Source organism: Macrobrachium nipponense, chromosome 26 (genome assembly GCF_015104395.2).
Source record: "Macrobrachium nipponense isolate FS-2020 chromosome 26, ASM1510439v2, whole genome shotgun sequence".
In the NCBI taxonomy this organism is placed as follows: domain Eukaryota; kingdom Metazoa; phylum Arthropoda; class Malacostraca; order Decapoda; family Palaemonidae; genus Macrobrachium; species Macrobrachium nipponense.
In genome coordinates, this window is record NC_087215.1 from 45,379,154 (window position 1) to 45,405,616 (window position 26,463).

General features: G+C 40.9%; 1 protein-coding gene across 6 annotated transcripts in view; it reads left to right on the forward strand.

Annotated features, from left to right (window-relative positions):
• The first annotated feature begins 7,439 nt into the window (after window positions 1-7,439).
• Window positions 7,440-26,463, forward strand: part of LOC135200245 (E3 ubiquitin-protein ligase trim-21-like) — a 123,586-nt gene continuing 104,562 nt past the window's right edge. For 2 of the 6 annotated variants that reach the window (XM_064228703.1, XM_064228707.1), the window contains exons 1-2: window positions 7,801-7,921; window positions 23,812-23,845. In XM_064228703.1, the coding sequence (XP_064084773.1) occupies window positions 23,843-23,845 (3 nt within the window). In that variant the 5' untranslated portion in view covers window positions 7,801-7,921; window positions 23,812-23,842. Of the gene's footprint in view, window positions 7,511-7,800; window positions 7,922-7,945; window positions 8,685-9,422; window positions 9,612-23,811; window positions 23,846-26,463 lie in introns of those variants that run through there. The other 4 variants (XM_064228705.1, XM_064228706.1, XM_064228704.1 and 1 more) reach the window with 4 other exon arrangements.

Here is a 26,463-nt window from a genome sequence, read left to right on the forward strand (position 1 = left end):
CGAGGTTGATCTTGGCATGAGCGTGGCCGAGAAACCTAACTCTATCGTTGACAGTGATAGCCAAGGGGAAGGCGTAGCTGTCGAGAGTAACGTAGTAAATGTACTGGTATCTAGTCCTAGTTACGGTGATGAATTAGGCTCTAACATTTTGGATATGGATGAGCTAGTCAAGTTGCAGAGAGAGGATGAGACACTAACCCGAATTTTTTAATGTGAGCTGGATGATGATCTCAATGATGTGTGTAAGGTAACTTTTTGTTTAAAGGACGAATTTTTGTGTCGTTATGTTTGACCGAAGTCGGGTAGTAAAGGGGAAATCACCGAACAATTAGTGGTTCCTAGGAGGCTTCGTGAGCTAGTTTTGAAGTTAGCACATGATGAGCAAGGACATTTGGGAGTAAATAAAACTTTCAAGTGTATTATTATTAGGGCGTACTTTTGGCCTAAAATGAAAAATGATGTAAAGAGGTATGTTTTAAGCTGTCATGAATGCCAAATTGCCGGGAAACCGAATCAAGTAATCCCTAGAGCTCCGTTGTGTAATATTCTTTCGGTAGGCAAACCTTTTGAGAATGTAGTTATCGATATGGTTGGACCTTTGCCTAGAAGTAAGGGAGGGAATATATATCTGTTGACAATCATTGATAGACTAACTCGCTATCCCAAGGCGGTACCCGTTAGAAGCGGCAACGCGAGGACCGTAGTTAAACGGTTGTTAAATTATTTTTCTAAGTTTGGTCTGCCTCGTACTATATAGAGTGATAATGGTAGTAATTTTGTATCCAAATATTTCAAGGATAGAATGAAAGAGTTAGGCATCAAACTCGTAACTTCTACAGCTTATCATCCCGAATCACAAGGCATTGTGGAGAGATTTCATCAAACCTTAAAGAGTTGCTTACGGAAATTGTGTAAGAACTTCGAACACGACTGGGAAGAAAAGTTACCATTCGTTCTGTTAGCTTTAAGGTTAGCACCGAGCGACACTACAGGATTTATTCCTTTTGAGCTTGTTTTCGGTCACACCGCTAAAGGTCCTTTGGAAATGTTAAAATGTAACTTAATGAATAAAGAAGGTAGTGAGGACTACATCACTAATCTAGAGCATTATAAAAACGGTTTAAGGGAGAGTCAAGGGGAAACTAAACGAAAACATGATCTTAGAGCGAAAGAGAGACATCTCTGTGTAGGAAATAAAGTTTTAGTATTATTCCAGAAAGAAGGTCCCTCTTTATTGTATAAGTTCGAAGGTTCTTTTTCAGTTTTAGAGAAGAGAGGGAATCTGAATTATTCAATAGATATGGGTAAACATAGAGCAAAGTGGCTGCATGTACATTTGCTAAAGAAATATAACGAACGCCCCATGCCTGTAGTAACGGTGTTCCAGAAAGAAATTAGCTTTGAGAAAAACTCTGAGGTGCTTAAGAATTTCGAAGTTTTTAATCAGGGTTTAGAACAGGAAAAGGTGAGGGAAATACGTAATGTTTTAGTGAATTATCCTGAAACTATTAGTGACAAACTAGGCCCAACCAATGTTTTAGAACATGATATTGAGTTGCGGGACACGAAACCCATTAGGCAAAGTCCATATCGTCTGAACCCAGAAAAGGCAGAATCTGTGAGGAAGGAAATTAGTTACACGCTAGATAACAATTTGATAGTACCTAGCGAGAGTGAATGGAGTTCCCCGGTAGTTCTGGTGAAAAAGGAAGATGGATCAGATAGATTGTGCATTGAATTCCGGAAGGTAAACAGTGTAACGAAGCAAAGTAATTTTCCCTTACCCAGGATTGACGATTGCTTAGATAGAATCAGAAATTCCAAGTTCATCTCAAAGCTTGATTTGGCTAAAGGTTATTGGCAAGTACCTTTAAGTGAACGAGCCCGGAAAATTTCCGCCTTTATAATGCCATTTGGTAGTTTCGAGCCCAAAGTTATGGCTTTTGGCTTGAAGAACGCAGCCAGTACCTTCCAAAGGTTAATGAATAAAGTTTTAAATGGCATCACATCTGTCTATCAACTATAGGTCAACAAAAAGTATTATATATAAATATATATATATAATTATATATATATAATATATACTATATATATGAGTTATAAAATTATTATCTATATATATCTTTTTTATTATATATATATGTCATATATTTAAATTACAATTTTTGTATCAAATATATATATATATATATATATATATATATATATATATATATATATATACTATATATTACACTTTTTGTTGACCTATAGTTGATAGACATGTGGTGAACAATGACGTTCTTTGGAATAATAGATATCAGCACCAGCTCTCGCGGAAACAAAAGTCAATGTTCTTTGTTAAGAAGAATCTACTGTCTCAGGGGTCACATTGACAAAACCCGAGTTTGGATGGAAAATTCCTCGAATGTTGTGTTCGTGTGTGGAATCAGTGAGAGATAAGTGTTATTTAAAATAGATTATCTTCCTAACACGAAGAATATAAAATGTAGAAAACTCTATTAGGCATAGATCAGGAATTATGAAATAAATGATGTGTTATTACACAACTGGTTTTGCACAACGAGCTTGTTACACTTCCATGACGTATTTAAAGGGAAGTGGTTTTACGAAAATGCTCATTCGTTTCTACGTCACGTTTTACCTCCCTTGTATCATATAATTTTTTGGGGCATTATTCACCCAGCTTTTCCTTGAAGATGAAGGGTGCGTGACAACCACATGAAACTATTATCGTGGACATCAGCGGTGAGAGTTGTTGGAACTTTCATGAATGAATTCCTTTTCAGCATCTCGAACTATTTGAGATGACGTGAGGTGGCAGAAATCTTTTTCTTTCTCATGAGATATTCATGAGAAATGATTATAATTCTGTTTTCGTGCACTTGTTGGTGAAATGTATCACTGTCCTCTTTATGAGATTTGTTATTATTTTGACAAGTGTTAGAAATGTCGCTCTGTTGGCCTCTGTGATCGTTTGTCTGTATGGTGCTTTTACGTTGCATGGAACCAGTGGTTATTTATCAACGGGACCAACGGCTTTACGTGACTTCCGACCCACGTCGAGAGTGAACTTCTATTACCAGATATACACATCTCTCGCTCCTCAATGGAATGGCCGAGAATCGAAGCCGCAACCACCGAGGTGGGACGCCAACACCATACCAACCACGCCACTGAGGCGCATTATTACCTAGTATTGATAATTCACTAAGGTGTTTAACGTGTTGAAGAGACTAATTGATTTACTGCGTGACTATTCAATTTTTGTGGAATTAATGTCACAGAGTATGGCGAGAAGTGTCTATTTTTTTTTTTCATTTGTGGGAATGGTTCAGTTTTGCCGGGATCTTGTTCTAGACAGTCTGTTTTCTATGTCAAGTTTTAATTAACGATTTCGATCTTTCATTTGATTATCTTTGTAGCTGTCTGGCGATAATTAGAATTTTGCTTTTCCTTTAGAGAAATAGTTATTTTTGTAGTTCAGTTTATTTCGGTGCCCAAATTAATTTTTGCTATTGTCTTGTGAGTTGACTAAAAATTTCCAGTGGGTCACGTTCCATACTCAGTTTTGTGCCTCCTCTAGGTATACGAGTATATATATATAACTGCGGAACAACAACAACCTGACTATCTTAGAATGTATAATTATCAAAAGAGCGTACCGTCATGAAACATCCTCTATAAAATTGTTCATAGCATAGTTTGGGAAATTGGTTTGCCTCACTCAGTTTTTATTTATTTTTGTTAGTCTTGCTCTTTCTCTCCCATAGGTAGGTCCTGTTTTAAGATTTTAATGAAGTCAAAACTTATAATTTGTTTGACTTTGAAGGTAAATTAAATTAATGTGAGTATTAATGTTCTCAAATTTTATATATTTTTAGCCTTGAAAATGCGACTTGGAATTCATCGCGAAACGTCAACCTTGAAATAAACTGCTAAAGGATGAGGATGCCTTTCCCTACTAGTTCCTTCATGAGATATATATATATATAATATATATATATATATATATAGATATATTTATCATATATATATATATATATCTATATATATATATATATATATTATTTTAAATATAAATATATATTTCTTAAACATAAGTTTTGTAATGCAATTATAATTTTGGTAATATGATTAATTCACCTCAGAACCTGTGTATCATGTTATGAAATGTATGTTTTTGTGTTCAGATTCCCACATTTAAAGATAACACATGTTAAGTAGTGTAACTTTTCATTTTTAGACATACATAAGGCGGAGAGAGGAAAAACGTATGTAAGATAGAGAGAAAGAGTAACAGAGAAGGTTGTTATGCACACCTTGAGAATGTCTGAGCCAGCTGGTTTCTTTATCCGCGCAAACATACGTAGGGACCTCTCAGGCAGCATCGAGTCCTTCGAGAACCTTCCCTACAATGATGTTATTCATGTTTAACACAGAGAGATGACGTAATATGTTTTCGTCTTGAACTCGATGCTAATCGCCTATATGCCCATAAGCTTATGAGGATAGAGAACTATTCATTTGATCCCAAGACTTAGCCACTTGCGTTAGAAATATCTCTCTCTCTCTCTCGCTCGCGAGACTCTCATTACCGTAACGTAATTCACGCTTATATATGAGGAGGTGGTCACTCATTATTATATAATTCTTAGTAATATATGTGTTGTTTGTGGAATCTGAGCATAGTGTTATTTTTATTAATTTTGTGAAGGCGCCCACGAAAGTGTTGAAGAGGTTGAAATTGTAACAGGCCTATTCTTTTGATTGAGGACTTGCAACTGCATATACAGGTATTTTTCAAATGTTTTGAAGTGCACTTCGAGGTTTTATTTTACAGTTTGGATAAAATTATCATTTTCAATACATTTTTCTTCTGCTTTGTTCTTTTGACATGTCCATTTTATATGCTTAATGTATTGTACTGTCAATGCTTTAATTGTTTTCGTATTATGCATTATGTTTTTTGCATTGTCTTTATTTTGTTTAATTAGTTTGAATAATATTCTATTGTGTAATTGTTTGAATCTAACACTTGCAAATTAATGTGTATTTAATTAAATTTCATTTCAAGTTTAATTATTGCTTTATAATTTAATGAATTGTTCTTGATAAACTTTGATTTAATTTTTCTTAATAATTAGTTCAAGAATTAATTAAGCTTTTGTTTCTTTTGTATTCAAGTAATAACAATTTCCCTGAGATTGTGAATTTCAAATATAAATTTTGAATTTAGAAATAAATTTTTGTATTTAAAATTTATATGAGCATTTTATTATACCACCAGTATTATATTTTATTTTTGTTTAGGTAGAAATATAGAGTGGTAATTGTGCCGTTTCCCTCAAATGAATCAGAATCAGGGAAATACTTAGATTTGAAATTGCAGAAGGAGTGATGCCCTTTAGTTAAGATTACCTCACATCCATTTTAATGAACTTAGACTGATTGTTTTCTTGACTGTTCAGTTCTATAAGGGATCACTGTTACCTTTAGAGTATTCATTCGTTTAGTATTTGTGATGAAGGGTCAGGTGTCTGGCTGTAGTGAGGTAACCAATAACCAAGTACTTGACCAAACTGTGCCCCAAGTACAAAGGGTGCCCTAGACCCAGGAATAAAAGGGTCTCTTGCGCTAACAAGTACAAATGGTAAGTGTAGTAACCAGATACTTGGCAATTTGGGTTAACAAATATTAATGGTGTCCAGACACAGATCTTTGGCTACTTCCCGCAAGTATTAATGGTATCCAGACCCAGATACTCTAGGCCACTTCGTCACAATATATATATATATATATATATCTATATATATATATATATATATATATATATATATACACACACACAGAATATTTAACATATTTTCATTTAGCTGCAAAGAAAATATATTGACCCTATTTATAAAGGAAATTGCATAGACTTTTGTATCTTTCTTGATTAGGATATTATTCTCCATTTGTCAAAATAATCCCACCCAATGGCAGTTAGACCGACTATTCACATTTGATAAATTACTTATAAATGTGTGAATGTAATTTGTTGAACAGCGGAGTAGATTGCTCGGCTTAATGATACCTTTGCAGATATTACTTGGGATTTTTTTTTTTTTTTTTTTTGAAATAAGGAAAGTTCAAAGATATACGTCAGGTCACTCAGGCCTGCTAACCGTTCCAAATACTTTGACACGATCACATAATCGGTGTTGCTAAATTTTTTTTTTCAATAATCTGAATATTGTTTGAAAAAAAAAAAATCTTAATAAACCTGTATATTGCAAAATTAACTTATATAGCTTATTTTGTTTGCATATGTAAGGTACTGGAAATGGCATGTAACTCAGAGGAAATGAAATGGCTGAAGGGAAAGGAAAAATTAAGATTTTTGTTTTTCAGTTTATTGATGAAAAGCACTTCCATCATAGTAAGCTATTTAACTTTAAGTAACTGAAGTAAACAACAAATTTTCATAAGATGGAATTGGACAGCAGGTATGCATTTTGTTAGCAATATATGATAATGTAATTGATTGGAAATTAAAGAACTCAATGGAAAATACACTTATGTTTCTTATGCCTCCTAAGAAATCTGTATAATTTGCATATTTTTCAAGAAAAATCTGGAAACCTTAATCAGGTTGAAAAAACTGTATATTTAAGATTAATCTATATATGTGGCACCACTGAAAATTCAGAACGAAAAATATTGTAAGAACCTGTTGATGTTATCGTTGCAAAATAGACCAGAATTCATCGAATGGCCATAAATTGTAGTATAAAAGGCATGCACTTTCCAGCATATATTTTGGGTATATGCAGGATCCTGGGTATATGTGAAGGAGACAGCCGGTGCGCCGCACGAAGGTTTCGTCTCAAAATCATTTCAAGAGAAATTAACCGTCAATTGTTTATACTTTTGCTTTCAGCCTGTACTTTATTAAATGCACCATATATTCTTCAGTCGAGAAATTATATCTAGAGACGAAATATTCTTGCCGCCGTCATCTTTACATTTACCACTAAGATATTTGGTGTAAAAAATATAAATGAGAGCAAACACCAACATGTATTTTGAAAATTACGCTTTGGCAACTCTACTAAGTGGCAACACAAGGGGCGGAGACTGCAGCAAGCAAACGAAAGAAAACAGTTCTCTATCTCTTCTTTTCTCCGGGTCCCGGAGAAAATAAGATAGAGAATTATTACAAGGCTGCCACCCCTGGTTTTTAAACCCAGATCAAGGTTTTTTTTTTTCATTTGGTTTTTTTACCCGGTCTTTTTTTTTTTTTGCACAATTATATGGTCCGTAAGTACATAATATCAACAAAGATGTTGCAACTTGCAGAGACGTTATATTTGGTGTTTAGTACCCTAGTGATTCATTTGTTCGTCTATGTTTACTACATGTCTCAGACAGGTATTAAGACAATTTACACCAACACAGTGTCCGTCTGGACAGAGAGTATTGTCTCACAGTGTTACCAAATGGAGAATTCAAACTTTCAAATTCTGTAAGTACGAGATCTTAACAATATACCTTTTTATGAGTCTTATAGTTATGCTGCATAATCGTGGGTCATCTTTTAAAGATAATTTTCTTTTTCGGAAATGCGGACACTAACCATTTGGTGGAAATGTTTCCACAACTTTTCTGTAAATCTTGTCACCTATACAGACATACATACATACATATATATATACATATATATTATATATATAATATAATATATATATATATATAGCGTTGGGTTTTTTCTTTAGTAATCCGGGGTTTTTTCCCATCTGAATCTGGGTTTTTCTGATAAGTACGAGTGGTAGCCCTGCAGTCTGGTCTCCGGGACCGGGACAGTGGACTCGGTAACCCTGGTTTAGTATAAAGTCGATACCTTGTTGAAGTTAACCGTCTCCTGTTACGTTCTAAGGTAAATCTGTTGAATCCTCCTGTTGTTATTCTTTCGGAAATCGGACTCTATTCTTGTTGAGTTGTATTCGTCTGGAGGGGCGAATGACTGAAACCACCCACCGAGTCTGTTTGTTTACATGACTTTTGCCCCGGTAAACAAACGAGTCTATGCGTTTGATAAGTAGTAACTTTTAGTAGTGTTCAAATCGCTATTCCATTTTTGTCGTGTTTCTTGACATTTTGACCGTCTCCAGGTTTTTTGTTTTAACAAATTTTAGGTATTATAATTTTTTCCTTTGGTGTATAATGTTAGTATAAGTAGAAACATGAATCTTTATGCAGTATTTTTTTTCGTAGTTGAAATGTTATTTGAGAACATTACCGCATAATATAGTTTACGTCATATGACAGACATTCTTTTTGCATGGCCCACCTTCTGATTTTTTAACTCAAAATTTGGATCCTAAACAGTCGCATGGGATCTTAAGCTTGCATTCTTAAGGACAGACACTGAGTAAATTCCGTTAATAGTATAAAAGTATGTAGGAAATTAATAACCCTTGCATAAGGAACAAGAAATTAACGGGTGGGTATTGCTTGGTTAGGATTTCGTTTGTGAAAGCCAAGGCTGGAGGGAGGCCAGTCTTAACTTTGGTGCGGTGGAAGTGCAGATGATGAATTTCATCCGGCCAAACTCCCTATCCCTAACCGAATGGTTGTTTGTTGTGTGAAGGCAAACTATCAAGGCCGTTAAATGTCGAAACAAGAAGAAAAAAATAAAAGTATCTTCATTCTTGTAATGCAAGACATAGCTACCTTCCGTGTTACCTTTATTAATGAATCCAGTGATCAGTTTGGTTGTACCTTTCCATCATATTTTAACATTTAATCATTTATTTTCTAGTTTATTGAACGTCATTTACTGCGTTTGAAAATTTTGTTTTCTTTGGAGGACTGTTGCCGAAAATTTAAAATTCTACATTTATGTTGACATCGGTAACCCAAATTTGTCTCCTGAATCTCGGCTTTAAAATGTGGCAATTTGTAAAATCGGCCAATTTCTCTGTATCCTTCCACTTTACTCTCGTTGACAATCACACGTATTAAGTTGGACAGATGAAAGGGATTCATGTTTATCACGTAGCCATTCGCTACGAAGCTTGAGAAAAATGCAGTGTCTCCATCATAGTATACTGCAGTGATTTGTTGTTCTTGATGGAAAAGCTTTTATTATTATTGTATTTCTTATCTAAAATAGATTGAAAGGCATTTATGGTTACGAATATTTAACACAACAACGGATTTCCAAACGATAAGTGCTTTATCACCTTTATTATCGTTGCTGGGAATCCCAAGTTTAAAATATTTTAAACTTTACTATAGCTTGCTTTTGTATTTAATTGACTCTCTCTCTCTCTCTCTCTCTCTCTCTCTCTTCTCTCGTCTCCTCTCTCGTCTTCTTCGTCGTCTCTCTCTCTCTCTCTCTCTCTCTCTCTCTCTCTCTCTCTCTCTCTCTCTCTCTCTCTCTCTCAATGAGTAGCAACGTAAGGTAAACCTGGCCAGTAAAATTACTGTCCCGTGCCACTTACGCAATATATTGTGACTTTAAGAGATGTGGGCTTCTCACAATAGAGTCGTCAGTCGTAGTCTAGAACGTCGTCAAGTGTGAGTGTAGTGGTATAGCCAAGTCTTTGGGGATTTAAAGTTAGGTAAGATTTTTCAACAATTTTTAAGAAATAATCAAGTCAGTAAATCTAATCTTATTATTATTTATTATTAAGAGGGGTTGACATTGTTTGTATTGGTTTTGTCTGCTTGCATATAACAACAATTATTCACTCTACTTACCTGTAGGTGGAGGAAGAGATGGTATTTTAGTATTGGAGATGTATAATGCTATCCTTTGTCTCGAGGTCCGTGGATGAAGGGCGATATTAAAGCAATATCTTTGTTTGAGTTTATTTGGTTTAGGTAGATTGAAGAAGGTGGTTAGTAAAATATGCAAAATATAAAAGCGTATATAAATAGATTCATAAACATGTGAGCATCGGAGCTCCACACTAAGGAATCATATCTTACATACATGAGGTAGAATTTACATGATCGAAGCCCTTGTGTTATTGGACTTAATACTAACACAGTGATAATTGGTTACACTTATAACAAACGAGCATGGTGCAATTCTAGCTGTGCACAAGCTCTGAACTGAACATGTCTACTGAACTAAGTTTTCCGTGCTCGTTATATAAGTATGTATCTTACATACAAAACAGTAGTTGTGAAGTCTTGTTGCAAGTTTCAGCAGTGCTTAGTTTTTATGATGATGTTTAATGAAGATGTTTTACACACATTAAAGCCTAAACCTGTACAATGAAAGTTTGTTCCTATGCAATGGTCACACATTCATGTATCAAGACACGCATGTCCAAGCTTGAATGGAAATTAGTTGGCAACAGCTTACGTTAGTATACTGCAAATGTTCTGTAAAATGTACATAAGTATGTGGACATGTGGTGGTGGGTCGGGAGCTGCTGCACAACACCCTAGCAAGCATGGCGAGTCACTGCTATTTCGAAATGTTCAAAACTAGTCATGGGTGCCCACAACAACTGTCATTTGACATGGCTCAAGGCTTACCACGTTTTGCCAACATGGCAGCGACCGCGTGGATGCGGGGTACATCTGTGTGGTACGCGTGGCTCCCCTGTTCCTGCCTCACCCTACTTAGTCTCCACATGGTGGGGGAGCCTGTGTGGCAACTACCCTGCTCTTTTACAACCCTGTATGACCTGGCAATGCTGTATCCTGGGAGAGAAGGGCAGTGCAGCAGGTTTGGGTCAGCAGATATTCTCCTCTCCAGGACAAGCCAGCATCTCCATATCTCCAGAATGCCCTTCAAGATGCCCAAGGACCTCACAAAGAGACTAAGGAAAGGGCATTCAAAAATCAGCATGTCCTGGCATGTCCTCCACTTGCAGACGTCTGAGATGGAGGAGACGCAGAGTGAAAGTGAGTTCGAGGCCCTCCAAGAATCTAATGGTGCTGTGCTCCTCAACGATGCTTACAAGGTTGGGCTCGAAGAGACCGAGGATGCTTATGATGATGACGGCGAAGAAGAGACTGCTGGTGGTACTAGCCCAGTACCACAGGGCCGAAACAAGAATGCCTCTGTCATCCTCTCAGACCCCATGGACAATGATTCCATATACCTTGGCTGAATCGTTGTGGGACAACATCCCTCATCATCCGCAACCTCCTCCAACTCTGACGGCAATGGCATATGTGCCTTCAGGTGCCCTCAGCCAGGCAATCCAGCTGTTGCAACGACATCAGTACCGGGCTCCCATGATCGCCTCAACACTGAAGGACATCACCAACATCTCTCTTCCGTCCTCCAGCTTCCTCGAAAACTTGCAGTGAAACTGTGCCTTTGGTGTATGTTTGTTCTGATGTGTGAATATGTATTGATTTAAAAGTATGTTTTCTTGTATGCAATCTTTATATTTATGTCTTAAATATTTATATTTATGTCTTAAATATTTATATTCATATCTTAAATTTCTTATAATTATGTGTAGGTTGTTTTGTACAAAATAAAAATAGTAATGAAAATTAAAGTTATTTTTATATCTTGTGAGGACTGGGTAAGACAAGAAGAGTGAGCAAACTAACTTTATTCGGCAAATGAGGCTGTACATAAGGCGGCATGCGGACGGAAGAATCGTAGTGTCTGTCACACATGCATGAACAAACATAAACAAAAAGGGCCAGGACCCCGCTGTGAATGTGTTTCTTCACAGAAAAAAATACATGAATAATATTACATAGAGGGAACGAATTCCCGACTTAAATACATCAAAGGAAAAGGCGTATAATGCTCTACATTTTAGTTCCTGGAAGAAAAGAGAAGACATATGGATATACAGATTTTTACAATGGAGGGGCAAACATTTGCCCGAATTTCATCCTTACAAATACTCCCCCCTACAACACAATGATTATGTAGAATTATTGGATGACTAATGGAATCTTACGGGGAGCTGAAGGAGTCTTTTGGTTCATGATTCCCTAGGTTGAGGGGCGCCTTGTGTGTCCTCATTGTCTTGAGGGTTGGAAAACAGGATGCCACCGCTGGTAGTGGGCCTGGGGGGTTGACTGCTTTCCTTTGGGGTTTTGTTAGGGCCTCCAGTGTAGTCATCTTCGTCGGGAATGATGGCGGGCTTGAGGAGATCTATCAAGACCCAGTCCTCGTGGCCGCCAATTGACACGAAGAAAGCCTTCTCCTCCCAACGGACGACTTGTTGCAGGCCCCGGTAGGGCCTCGTCAAGGGTGGGCCAGCGATGTTGCTCCTCATGAAGACGAACCTGCAGAAGTCCAGGGCTCGAGGACAGAACTGCTACGTCCTGTCGATGTATGTCTCTCAGCAGGGAACGAACTTCTGGGCGTCTGCATGCAACCTAGCCAGGGGAATATCAGGATTGTCGCTGTTGGCGGGGAAGAATTCACCTGGCACTCTCAGGGTCTCCCCGTGCACCTTCTCTGCTGGGGAAGGGTTGCTGTTGGCTCTTGGGGCAGTGCGGAGACCAAGGAGGACCCAGGGAAGCTGTGCCTTCTAATTGGGGCCCTGACAGCATGCCATTTAGGAAGCCTTGAGGGAGCAGTGGACCCTTTCCCCCATGCTGTTGGCTGCAGGATTGTAGGACATTGTGGTGGGGTGCTTGGTCCCCATCAGGCATGGCAGGGAAAACCAGAGCTCTGATGTGAAGGTGGGTCCTTGGTCTGTCGGGATGTCGTCGGGCACTCCAAAGCAGCTGATCCAGCTGGTCAGGAGGGCTTCGGCACAGGTGTCTGCAGTGGCTTCTGACATCGGGGTGGCCTCTGGCCACCTGGTAGACTGGTCGATCACTGTCAGGAGGTATCTGGCACCGTCGGATGGAGGAAGAGGCCTGGTGATGTAGACGTGGATGTCTGAATCTTCGTGTGGGCTGGGGAAAAGAGCCTATCCTGGATTCGGTGTGCCTTCCCGTCTTGCTACTCTGGCATGCGATGCAGTTTCTGGTCCACTCCCGAGTATCCTTCCTGATGCCGTGCCACATGAACTTCTGTCAAGAGCCTGGTTGTCGTGTGGGGTGACGGCTGCGAGAGGCCATGAATGACATTGAACACCTGTTTCCTGCAGGAGGTGGGTATCAGGGGATGAGGGCGTCCTGTGTGGTTATCGCAGAGGAGCGTCGTCCTTGAGGGGCCGATGGGGATGTCCTCCCAGCGAAGGGTGGTGATGGCGGTCCAGTAGGCTGGTACTTTGGGGTCGGGGCTTGTTCACGCGCTAGGTCTTCGTAGTTGATGCTGAAGTGAAGGGAGTTGATCTCGACCCTCGAGAGGGCGTCCGCTACAGGATTTCTTCCACCGGGAACGTACTCGATGGAGCACCCGAACTTGGAGATGGCCGCAAGATGACGTTGCTGCCTTGCAGACCAGGCGTCGCCCGCCTTGACGAAGACGTAGACCAGCGGCTGATGGTCCATCCTTATGGTGAAGGGGACGCCCTACAGAAGATATTTGAAGTGGCAGACGGCCTGGTAGATGGCAAGGAGCTTGTGGTCAAATGTGCTGTAGCGAGTCTCGGCGGGTTTGAACTTCTTGCTAAAAGAAGCTAGCGGTGGGGGGACTCCGTTGACCAGCTGTTCCAGGACGGTGCCGCACATGATGTTGTTGGCATTGGTGAGCATCAGGGGCGCGTCAGGGTTCTGGTGAGCCAGGGTGGTGGGCCTGCTGAGGGAAGACTTGGCTCGGTCAAAGGCAAGCTGCTGGTCTTCTCCCCATGTCAGCTTCTTAGGTGTGCCCTTCAGGACCTAGGTCAAAGGGCACATGGTGTGGGCGACGTCCGGGACGAACCTTCGGTAATAATTCACCATCCATTCTTGGAGGGCCTTGACGGTTGTCGGTGTCAGGAATTTTTCCACTGCAGCCACCTTTGACACCATGGGACTAACTCCTGTTGCTGTAATTTTGTGGCTGAGGAAATCCACCTTCTCGGTGGCAAAGGTGCATTTGTCAAAATGGATGACAAGTCCATTTTCCTGTAGGTGCTTGAGGACAGCCTGGACGTGGTTCAGGTGCTCCTCAGGCGATCTGGAAAAGATAAGAATATTGTCCTCGTAACAGGTGCAGAAGGGTAAGTCACTGAGGATGCTGTCCATGAGGTGTTGAAAGGTGGCCCCAGCATTCCGCAGGTGGAGAAGGCAAACATGAAGGACCCGAAGGGTGTGATGATCGCCGTCTTTGGAACATCATCGGGATGGACGGGGACTTGAAAATACGACTTTTATAAGTCGATCTTGGAAAAGACCTTGGCGTCCTGGAGGGCGGAGACGGCCCCGAGTTTGTTCCTCCCCTGGAGCGGGACCTGGGGGGTTCGACTGTCGTCCAAGAGTGACCGCAGCTTCTTTTGGGTGGCTTGGGAAACTCAGGAGGTGCTCTGTTCTGCGGGGTCACCCTGGGGCGTCTTCTGGGTTCCTCTTTGGTGTCGTCCTCGTTCACTAACCCTTTAACGCCGATTGGACGTATTAAACGTCGATATAAATTGTCTGTTGGGTGCCGATTGGATGTATGGTACGTCGATATAAAAAAGTTTTTTTTTTAATTTGCGGAAAACTAATTATAGTCCTACTAGGCCAAAACTTTTGAATCGCGCCTTGGGGGATGCTGGGAGCTCATGGATCAAGGCATTGTTTTGTTTACAATCGTTACCCAGGCGTGCAAGCGCGAATTTCTTTCTTCTCGCACTAAAAAGCATCAGCGACACATCTCAGAAATTATTTTGTCACTTTGACATAATTTTTGCACCATTTCTTATTAGCCGTTACATGGAGTATTATATATGAAAATGTGCGCAATTTCATGTAGAATACAACGTAAAACAACTCATGGTTGTAGCTTTTATCAGGTTTGAAATATTTTCATATAAATAACGATAAGTGCCAAAAATTTCAACCTTCGGTCAACTTTAACTCTACCGAAATGGTCGAAAAACGCAATTGTAAGCTAAAACTTATATTCTAGTAATATTCAATCATTTACCTTCATTTTGCAACAAATTGGAAGTCTCTAGCACAATATTTCGATTTATGGTTAATTTATGAAAAAACTTTTTCCTTACGTCCGCGCTGTAACTCTTTCGAAAAAATCATACATTTTTTCGTCCGATTGTTGTAATGTTTGCACCATTTTAAATTAGCCGTTACATAAAGTTTTATATATGAAAATGTGCGCAATTTCATGTAGAATACAACAACAAACAATCCATGGTTGTAGCTGCTTTTATCAATTTTGAAATAATTTTATATAAATAACGATAAATAGAAAAAAATTCGTCCTTCGGTCAACTTTAACTCGACCGAAATGGTCGAGAACTGCAAGCTACAACACTTACAGTCTAGTAATATTCAATCAATTACCTTAATTTTACAACAAACGGGAAGTCTCTAGCACAACATTTCGATTTATGGTGAATTTTTGAAAACAGCTTTTTTTTACGTCCGCACGTTACGAATTCATGCATCATTTTGTGATAATATCTTCTCTGTTGCCTTGATCGTTTTACAATGTGTTATATACCAAAATGATCGCATTTTGGTATATAACAAACGCTGCCGGCATACGGGAGACGATTTTTAAAATACCACTTCGGTGTTTAAGGGTTAAGAAGGCGGGCTTCAGCCTATCGACGGGGACCCAATCCTCATAACCGTATATGAGGATAGGGTACGCCTTGTCTGTGCGGCGAATGACGTGGTATGGGCCTCGGTAGGGTCTCGTCGGCAGTGGGCGGTGGGTGTCGTTCCGATGAAGACATGTTTGTAGAATGACAAGGTTTTTGTCTTGAGGATTGGTGCGAATTTCCCGGCGGTTTCCTGAAGCCTCACGATCGGGATGTCTGCATCATTGGTGTTCATCGGGAAGAATTCACCTGGTACTGCCAGTCTTTGCCTGTAGACCTTCTCTGCTGGGAACGCCTCGCCATAGGCCTTGGGGCGTTGCGGAGGCCGAGGACGACCCTGATGGAGTTCCAGCTTGAATACATCAGTGGACTCCTGCAGTAGGTTGCTGTATTTGTGGGGCTTGATGGAGAAAATGGTGGGTATTCCTGGACCTGTGATTAGTGGGAGGGAGCAGCATGTCCCTGAAGTCGAGGAGGCGCTTGCGGCCCACGTCCACAAGGAGCCCGTGTTGTGCTAGAAAGTCTGGCCCTTGGATAGGAGCCTTGATCCGTGAGGATGAAGTGCCAGACATAGCAGCTGTGGGTGGAGATTTTTAAGGACTTCATGCCACAGAGCGGACGGGGGTCGCGGCCACAAGGCAGTCATTGCGTCAGGAGTGCAGCTGCGGTCGTCTCCTGATGGTGGGAACACCGACTGCATTGCTCCTGTGTCAACTAGCATCCTGCGGCCAGAGTTCGCCACAGACGTAGAAGCCTATGGGGTGTGGTATTTGTGAGGTTGCAGCCATGGCTGATGATGAGGTTGGCCGCTTTCCCCATATTTTGATGGGGAATATGAGTAGGGGGCCTTGCATCTCCTGGTGAACTTCCCAAACTTCCTGTGGTAAAAGCACCAGGGCGTGTTGTCACCTCGCTGCTGAATGGGGCCCTTCTTCTGGTGTACAGTGTTTATGTCCGTTGTTTTGGGATCTTCCGTCATCAGGCAGTAGGTCGATGTCAGGGCAGCGATTGTGTCAGCCCTGACAGCCTCGGTCAGCTTCTGGACTTTTTGACCAACTCCTCCTTGGGTAGGGTGTCGGCGTCGGGAATCTGCCCCCGAACCTCCAGGGACAGTTGGCGGAGGAATATCTTGTGGAGAGGCTGATCTTTTTCTGACCGTCTTCACCGATCTCTGGTAGCCGAAGAAGACCCATCAACTTGTCCCAGGCATCCTTCGGGTCGGCACTGTGCATTGGGTAGGTGACAAGGTCGAGGATGCGGGCAACTCTCACAGGAATGGGAGTGGAATAGGTACTGACGAGCTTCTGCTTCAGCTTACGGAGGGTGACTGGGCTGGCCTGCGAGTTCAGCCATGGGGATATGCGGCTGAAAACTTCCCCCAGGAGAGGTGCTGCAACTATGTCGGCTTGGAGAAATTCATCCTCGAGCCCTGCGATCCGCAATTGGCCTTCCTCTCAGTAGAACCATGAGGGTAGGTCCTGTGTAGTGAAAGGTGGCAATCTGACGGCCTGGGCGGGGTCCGTGAGGGGAGACACAATGGAGGTCTGTGGGACATTGGTAGTCTCCGAGGAACTGTCTGCTTCAGCGGAGCCTGGCATTGTCCCCCACTCAATCAGTCGACAGGAGTCGTGAATGGTAGGCCAAACTGTTTGTGAAACGCCAAAACACACCTAGGGAAGATGTGCTGTATTGAGTCTGCTAATGGCATTGGTTTGTCCGTGGAGAGGAACTTTCAGAGACCTAAACTAAGCTGTGATATTAAGTCTGCTAAAGGTCACTGAAGGTGAGTGGCCATGCTAAGTCCATTAATGGCTGAGCCAATACCGCTGTGTCACTGTCCAATCCGGGAGGTCACCAGTTGTGAGGTATAGACAAATAGGCAGGTAAAGCAGTACTAACTTTATTACAGGTATGAAAGGTTTATAAGTACAGGCAGTCCCTCCTCACAACGGGTTTGGCTTACGACGTTCCGAGGTTACAGTGCTTTTCAATTATATTTATCAGACATTATTTCCAGGTTTACGACGCATTTTCCAGGATTACGACGCCTACAACGCTGATCTGGCAGAAGAAATATGACTCCAAAAATGCAAAATAATCAATATTTGAAGGTTTATTTTTGATGAACAATGAAATAAGAATGCAGTTTACATAGATTTTAATGCACCCAAAGCATTAAAAGTAAGGTTTACTTAGGATTTTTGACAATGTTCCGGCTTACGACGGTTTTCGGCTTACAACCGTCTCAAGAAAGGAACCCCCATCGTAACCCGGGGACTGCCTGTACAGCGTGAGGACGGAATTTAGTACCTGACCCGTGAGAGAGGGAAAACTGAGTCGGAGCATGCCATTTTGTATTTTCTCAGAGATAAACATTCATGGATATTATTAGCGTTAAACATTGAATATAGTTGAATTATACATCGGCAGCAAGACCGGAGAATGCTCTACAGAATGGTAAAAGGAACAACCCAGCTACAATGATTATATACAATATATACGTACAAGGTTGTTTAACATTTGGTTCTTGTGCCAGTGTCTTAAGTATTAGGGATCAAGAAATAATTTTTGATAAAGAAATTGCTTTTACTCAATCAAGTAAAAAATTTTAAAGTGTCAAACAAACATAAAAATGTAGACATATCAAATGAAAAGTCTCAATAAAGGTACTGAATTATCAAAGGAGATACAGAGTTAAAATGCAAAATATATAAAAACAAACCAAAAAAGTATATACATGAAAAATAAGAATTTCAAATACAAGGTTTTTTTTTTTTTTTTTTTACATTTGGCACTCGCCTTGTGACAGTCAAAGTATTGGGGATAAAGAAATTACTTATGATAAGAAAGCTGCTTTTATTCACTTAACTAAAGAACTCTAACATAACAAACAAAATACATACATGGAACTATCCAATAGAATTAAAAGACTAAATAGAAATATAAAGAATGCAGGAATCCTAAATCATGTTCTCTTGCCACTGAACGGATCCTTCAGGTGATGCAAAGTAGCGTCTAAGGATATTGCATTTATCCTTGGCATTCTTGGTTGCATTGTTGCTGGCCAAGGTTGCAAGGGCATCTCCTAGGGTCAGTTCACTCCTCCAGGGATCAGGTATGAGCTCGTGTGATGGGGGCCTCCTGATCTCCTTCCAGTGTGCTTGGATTTCTACTTATTATAAGATTGTGGAGAACACATGCGGCCATCACTACTGCCTCTGCACAATCAAGCCTGAGACATATTACCTTGTGGAATACTCTGGATCTGTTGGCGAGAATCCCGAAGGTGTTCTCAACCGTACGGCAAGCCCTGCTTAACCTGTCATCACCCTCTAGGAAGTAGTCTGTAGGACATCTATTTGTTGTACATGGTAGGGCCTCAGGTTGAGGAAGGGTTACTTTTGTATTGCCAGCAATACACAGAGATGGAGTACCATGGAGTAGAACTTCTTGCAGATGAAGTAATATGTACCACCAAGGGGAGTGTTTTTGAGCCTGATGTGTTTCCCATCTATGGATCCAATGCCTTCTTGTTTTCTTTTGGTTATTCCTTGGAAGATGCATCCTCACTAATTGTACCAGTATCCTGCATTGTAATAATCCAAGATGGCTCCCATTAAATCCCTGTTGAGGGTGTTTTGTGGTGTTATGAGTTTGAGAATGTCCTCAAAGTTCTCCATGACGATTCAGTGCCTGGGGGTAGGGGAGAGGGGAGTATTTCTTGCTGCATGAAAGTGACAAAGGGAAATGCAATGCCAGTGTGCAGACCAGACCTTTTGTACCCTACCGTCCCACACCATTGTGTGTGGGGACAACATGAGGTTGACGTAAGTCAGTAACACAAAACGTTACATATACTGTATACGTATGTAGGAAATATGTGCTTTGCCACACTACCTGCAAGTGTGCAGCCATTTGTCGGGCTGGTTCTGGTAAGCGTCACTTCATGCTTGTGTAGTGGGTACATTTGCGGTGCACTATAATACACTTGCTATAAGCACATTGGCCCGTGTCATCTGACTGTGGCCATTTCACCACACGTATGCCCACATGTCACATAAGTGAGCATAGTTCGCCTTGATATGCGAATGTGAGACCGTAGCATTACTTTTGGCCGCCCTCGTAAATGGATGTTGTATACAGTGGGCCCTCCGTATTCGCATTCTCCGGATTCGCGGATTCACACATTCGCGGATTTCTCTCGGGAATGTTTCCCCACATTATTCGCGGAAAATTCGCGCATTCAATTTCATCATAAAATGCACTTTTTGAGATAAAACTATTAAAAGAACCAAGTATGAAATTTTTTAGTGGTTTTTCTTGAGTTTTAACTAACAAAATAGGCTGTTTTTAGCGTTTTTATAGGGGTTCCAAACATTTGCGGGTTCTAACTATTCTGGGGGGGGGTGGGGTCTGGTACGCATCCCCCGTGAATAGGGGGGGACCAATGTTCTGCCCTCTGCTCTGAATACCGTTTCTTTGCCCTCTCTTCAGCTTTTACAACTTATCATCTTTCTGGGTTGGATAGTTCTTTGTTGTTGTTGCTGATTGTGTGATTGTTCTTTGGATAATGGATAATCAACTCCATTTTTCATTATTGAAGGCGGTAAGCCATTGCTATCTGCCCCTGCACCTCCATCAAAGTATGCAGCCACTTCCACTCCTCTATTGATGTAGACCCTCATCTCCTCTGCACATGGTGCAGGGGAATTGATTGTACACTTGATTCCAAATGTTCTGAGTGTCACGACTGGTCTTCAGAGGAATGGAATAAGTTCTTGTTGAGGAGGAAGTACCAGAAGAAGCTCTCCAAGTTGTTATCAGAGGGGGTATGGAGGCTTTTATACCCCCAATGAGGTTTTCTGTCCTTGCTGCCTCTCCTGCGGGAGTCTCCTTTCCCTCGTCATCTTCACTTGCTTCATTGGGAGGAGATTGTTGGTGGGAAACTGCAAACCAGGAGTATCTCTACACAGCGGTCTGCGCCTGTGGAGATGCTTCTCCCTCCGTGTAAGTAGAGGTGGCCCCCCCTAACTTGACTATTTTCAGGCGTGGAGGTCAACGAACTGTGAGAGACTTGGCAATCTTTGGGTCTCCAAGGAGTTCCTTCTATGGAAGGTTTGTTGAGTTTCCTCTGAGCCTCTCATGCACTTGCTCCTCCAGTGACACCTCCATCACAGTCACCACCTCCATGGTAACCATGACGATGAATTGTTTGATGACTAGGAGTGTTTGTATGCTCCCCACCCTCACCACCCTGGCAGTAGTTCACAAAATTATTGCCTTAGTGGTGACATGTCTCAGCCATTGCTCGTCTTGGAGAACAGATCTTTCAAGCCCTGTTGAAGAGGGTGAAGAAGAAGAAAATCAGGAAACTGAGGGAAAGATCCAGGAAAACTTCATCTTCATCATCGTCTTCATCTTTCATTTCAACCCTGGGATCAAAGTGTACAGGCACTTCCCCTCCCCTTTATGCTGCTCTTCCAAGTAGCCCAGAGGGTCCCATGATGGTGCTGCAGACTCAAGGGTCCGCTCACCAGGGGTAACGAATAAGAGGTCCACCTTACAATTTTCTTCCCCATAAGAAGCTTCAGCCTTGAACCGGGTAGGGGTATGTCAGGAGAATGGCACAGGTGCTCAACCAAACTTATATGACCTCTCTCTGTGGCCCGTGCCCTACTCACCAGAGCCATCAAGTTCTGAGCACTGTCGCCCTCAGGACAGACCCCTTCGCATCTGTGCAATATGAGGGTCTCTCCCGACCCCTTCTCCTGTCCCTTCAACTTCTTGGGGGTATACTGGGAAGCGTAGGGTGGACAGGAGGGCCTGCGGCTTGGATTCCCTGCCTAGTCGCAACCCTACCCTGAGGACATACGAAGCAGGCAAGGTTCTTGGACCTATCCATTTGTATGCCCAAGTGATTCAACAGGGAGTGGAAAGTTATAGTGAGGTTCTACCTACGGCACAGAGGTTTTGGAGATTCAGAGGACCGTTTTGGAGATCGTGGCATTGATATGTCAAAACGACAATCTTGGCGAACGGGTAACAGCAGTGCTCATAAATTGCCACCCCCCCCCGCCCTCGAAGGTTTTTGGGGACCCAAGAAGGAACACAAGGCCTAAGTAGGCTTGCTTGCCGATGGTGAACTTGATGAGGTGAACTCCCTTGTCCCTGGAGAAGAGATTCCCTTTGATCTAACCACTTGGCCAAACTACAGTTGACCCCCACTATTCGTGGACTCATGATTCGTGGGCTCACCTATTCACCGATTTTTCATGGACCACATGTACCCATTATTCTCTGAGAATTCACCTATTCGTGGTATTTTTCACTGAGAAATATTCACAAATTACTGTATTTTCATATAATTTTCATTAATAAATGCACCTTTTGTGATAAAACTATTAAAAGACAGATAGGCCTTTTTAGAGAATTTTTTTGTGTTTTATTTATCATAATAGGCAGTTCTAAGCATTTTTAGAGGGATTTTAAGTATTTGTGAATTTTATCTATTCACAGGTTGTGGTACCCATCCCCAATGAATACGGGTTTCTACTGTACTTCCCCCTTCTCCTCCTCGCCAGAAGAAGTACTTACTACGTGCCCTCAACCGAGTCACTGCCAACGAAACAGGTGGACCCGGATTTAGTTTGTCTAGCTCCGGGTCTTTCGCTGCAACACCTTGGAGCGGAGGACGTGGTCCTCATGCAACAGGAAACAGTGACCCCAGCAGCGACTGCTATGGCAGTCTTCTGGGCAGTCACTTAGCTGGACTTATAGTCTCTGACCATTTTCAAGACTTCCAGGGGTTGTGTCAACCCTACAGAGGAGTCAACCTTTGGAGGACTGTGCCAGTCTGTGGGAAGGGCAGCCTCTTACCTGGCACACCAGAAGGCAAACCTGTGGGCCAAATTGGTATTGAAGAGGAGGGATGCTGTCCTCTCTCAGCTTTCCAACCATGTAGGCCTGGACTCTGCTTTGACTCTCAGGACCGGACCAGTGCTGGTTCCTCCTCCCTCTTCTTGCAAGAAGAGATGAGCGCTGCAGTAGACAAGTGTCGCTTTGATGACAATGACTGTCATGTCCACCAGGTGGTGACAAAGGCCTCTGGGTCTTCGCATGCCATTTCAGCCCGACCCTCGGGTCAGACTAGCAGTTCTTCACCCCCGAAGAAGTCCCAGGCTTTGAAGGGTGCTCGAGGAACAACCCAGTCTTTGTCTATCCCTGCTAAGAAGGCTCCTCAGGTTCACCCCTTTCCCCCACCCTTCCAGCCCATTTTAAGGGGAGCCAAGGGAAAGAAGAAGGGAGGGAAATGCTAGAGTTGGTGTTCCCCCTTCACCAGCTGCCTCCAGTGGTGAGGTGCCTGTCGAGCCATGGGGCAACATGGCAGCAACACAGAGCCGAGACCTGGGTAGTGTATGTCCTTTGGGAGGTATATCTTCTTCCCTTTGAGTCTTGCCCTCCCCTCACGAACTTCCCGGTCTGATTCCAGTCATATATTCTCAACTCACTGAAGGACCTCGGGGAAGTTGTGACAGATCGATTCCAAGACTTTTATAATTTAATCTTTCTGGTCAAGAAAATCTAGCATTTCCCTCAGTTCTGTCACAAGGGGAGAGAGGGATAAACAATTTCTAACCCACTGCTTTGTATGGCCTATCATTGTCTGTGACAAGTAAGATTCTATCTTCGCTTTCTTTTTGAAAGATGTCACTTCACGCCCATCTATTCGAGAAAGTGCCCAGAAGTCTGACAATCAAATACTCAGTTCCTATACTTTATTAATTTTTTCTTTCCTTGTTCTTTCGACCAGGAAGAAGACCGAAAGGTTTGTATATCGTGTAGGAACAAATGACAAATTTTGAAAGGAATTTGTATTTTTCCTAACTATACAAACCTAATGTTTTTATACTTAATGCCTACCTCATACCACCCCAAAGCTGATACGATTGCCTCGGCCGAAAGTAAATGATGCTCTACTGACTGAGCAGGAGTACCTCCCACTAGGTACTTAGGTAGTTAACTACCATACCGCTTGTTAAAAAGTTTAATGGCTGGTTTCCAGCATCAGTGAATAATAATTCCTATATAAAGACCTCAGGTACGTATAGTTGGGAAAAATATAAATTACTTTCAAAATTTGTCTTATTTAAGCCATTGATTATTAAGTAAATGCCTTTCTGTTTTTCAGGTAAAACCAGAGCCCAGCTGAATTTTTACTAATGGTAAGTCATTACAGTACACATTTTTGTGTAAATTTATGTTCAGATTATTGTCAAATTTATTAATGTGGCCAGGTTAACATTTTGTGATGGATTTTGACTTGTGTTCTGTAATCTTTATTGAAATAGTTTTCTATCATTGATAATCGTGATGATGTTCAGCAATTATTTGACCTTTCTGATGCATATATAAACTGTCAGAAAAGGGAGATGGCTCTATACTCCAAAGGAATTTCTTAAGTCCCATAATTAAAAATTACATTTTTATAATAAAATAAAGTTTTCATTTTACTTACCCAGTAATTATATAATCGGAGCCCACCCTCTGTAAGGTGGGCTGGGTTGTGATTACCTAACCAGAAAACTAGCGCAACATACAAATTTCTAAATTTACCTGCTGGGCGAGTAAAACTCTCAGTTATATACTTACTGGGTAAGTATAATTAACACTATTTTATTATAAAATGTCATTTTATTGCAGTATTGTACAGTAAGTTCCGAAAGTGAAGCTACAAATTTCAAAATTGATCGTACTTCTTTAAAAACTTGTGGGGTTGCCAGTTAGTTTATTTTGTTCCAATTATTGTCATCCTCTATATCTGATAACAAGTATCAGTGATTAAACTTAGAACCACAGATGGTATTTCCCCAGTGAATGGTCAATGTTAGTTCAATAATTGTTTATTAAAAGAAAAGAAGAAGAAGAAGAAGAAAAAAGAATTTCCCGTAGAAACGTCTGCGGCACTCATTGTGTGATATCGAGTGTTCACCATTGAGTGGCAGCAGGAACCGAGTGCATAAGCATTGGCCTAATGTGATTTTTAATTAACTTTCTACTTTTATAGCGTTATATCGAAAGTTATGATTTATTTTGATAAAGCACAAAAATTTAGCATCTGATTAAATGAAATATAAATAAGACACAAGTTAATGTGAAAAAAAACAAATCCAAGTTATATGTGCGTTTAGCATTAGCTACAGGGGTAGGCTTATTTCAGTAATCATGGAAATATATTTTCCAGCTTGTTATTTAATAATTTCATCGAATTTCTCAATTGTGCAAATTTTTGCATGTGGAATTGCGTTTGGGGTCGCATCAAACAATATTTTCGTAGGTTCCACCTTTTTTTTTTCAGTGCATAAGTGAGACTGTCTTGTCCATACGATCGGGTGTGTGAATATGCTTAGCGAGTACTATTTTAATTAGACTATGTATCTTCTGTTATGCGCGCTCTCTCTCCTCTCTTCTCTCTCCTCTCTTCTCTCTTCTCTCTCTCTCTCTCTCTATCTCTCTCTCTCTCTCTCTCTCTCTCTCTCTCTCTCTCTCTCTCAGGACCTTTTTATCTAGTCAGGAATAACCAGAGGCCTATTTTAAGAATCGATCACTAGGCCTATTGGTCATGCTCGGGTGCTTCTTTGTGTGTGTGTGTGTGTGTATATATATATATATATATATATATATACATATATATATCTATATATATATAGATATATATATATATATATATATATATATATATCTTATATTTATATATATATATGTATATATATACAGTAGTACAGTAAGTTCCAAAACTGAAGCGACAAATTTCAGAGGATTTCGTTCGAAATTCACTAACTGGCAACTACAACTCGTAGCTGAAAAAACTTTTTTTTTTTTACAGTGAAAGCTCTATCAAGCAAAATACAGCTAACATACGAAGCACAAATATTAAATCTATGATATTTATAACAATCATAAGAAAAAATTACGGTAATCGTAATTATTTTCAAGTACAGTAATTACTTCAAACTTTAGAAATGAAACAATTTGAAATTCTCGTTCAACACAGGATAACCAACATTACCAATTGTTTATCTCGAGCAATGTGGAAACAAATATTTAATATCGTAGTGCATTATCAGTTATTTTAGCGAAGATTCATAAAATCATGGAAGTATCAATAGAATGTAAAGGGAAAATATCCGCGACATTAAACATAATCAACCATGAATGCACCTAGATTCAATAGAGAAGTTGGGTGTGGTTGGTAGTTCTGATTCTAGCTTCTAGGACCGAGCATAAAACACCATCTTCGAGAAAGGCTCTAACTGCTGCTGCTACCTTCAGGTGACTAGGCCTAGTTCCGGGCATTGCAAGGCTTACAATGCCAGGCCACTGTCTGTTATTTAGGCAAAGGTAGAACCTTCAGGACCGATACCAGGACCTGTCCTTGCAACTGGGAAACAGACTCGCTATATAAAAAAAATAAGAAAGACGGTCACAATCAACCAGAACACCCGTAATATCACCACCTGGTTAAGTAGGGAGACGACAGACCCCAACCACCCCTCCCCCCCCCCCTCTACCTCTACCCACAATACTAACTGCACCTTTTTCATTTTAACCTTTTACCTCAAATCTTCTAATCATATCCCAACCGTGAAATTTAAGACTGAATTTGTGTAAGTGGGCGTATCATAAGAGAGTGATATCACCCAAATTCATATTTCCATGGACAACCAGTAATCAGTTCAGTCCACTCAAGCATTATTGTGTAACAGAAAATTTATGAGATTTTGGGGATGGATATATATATATATATATAATATATATATATATATATATATATATATCTATA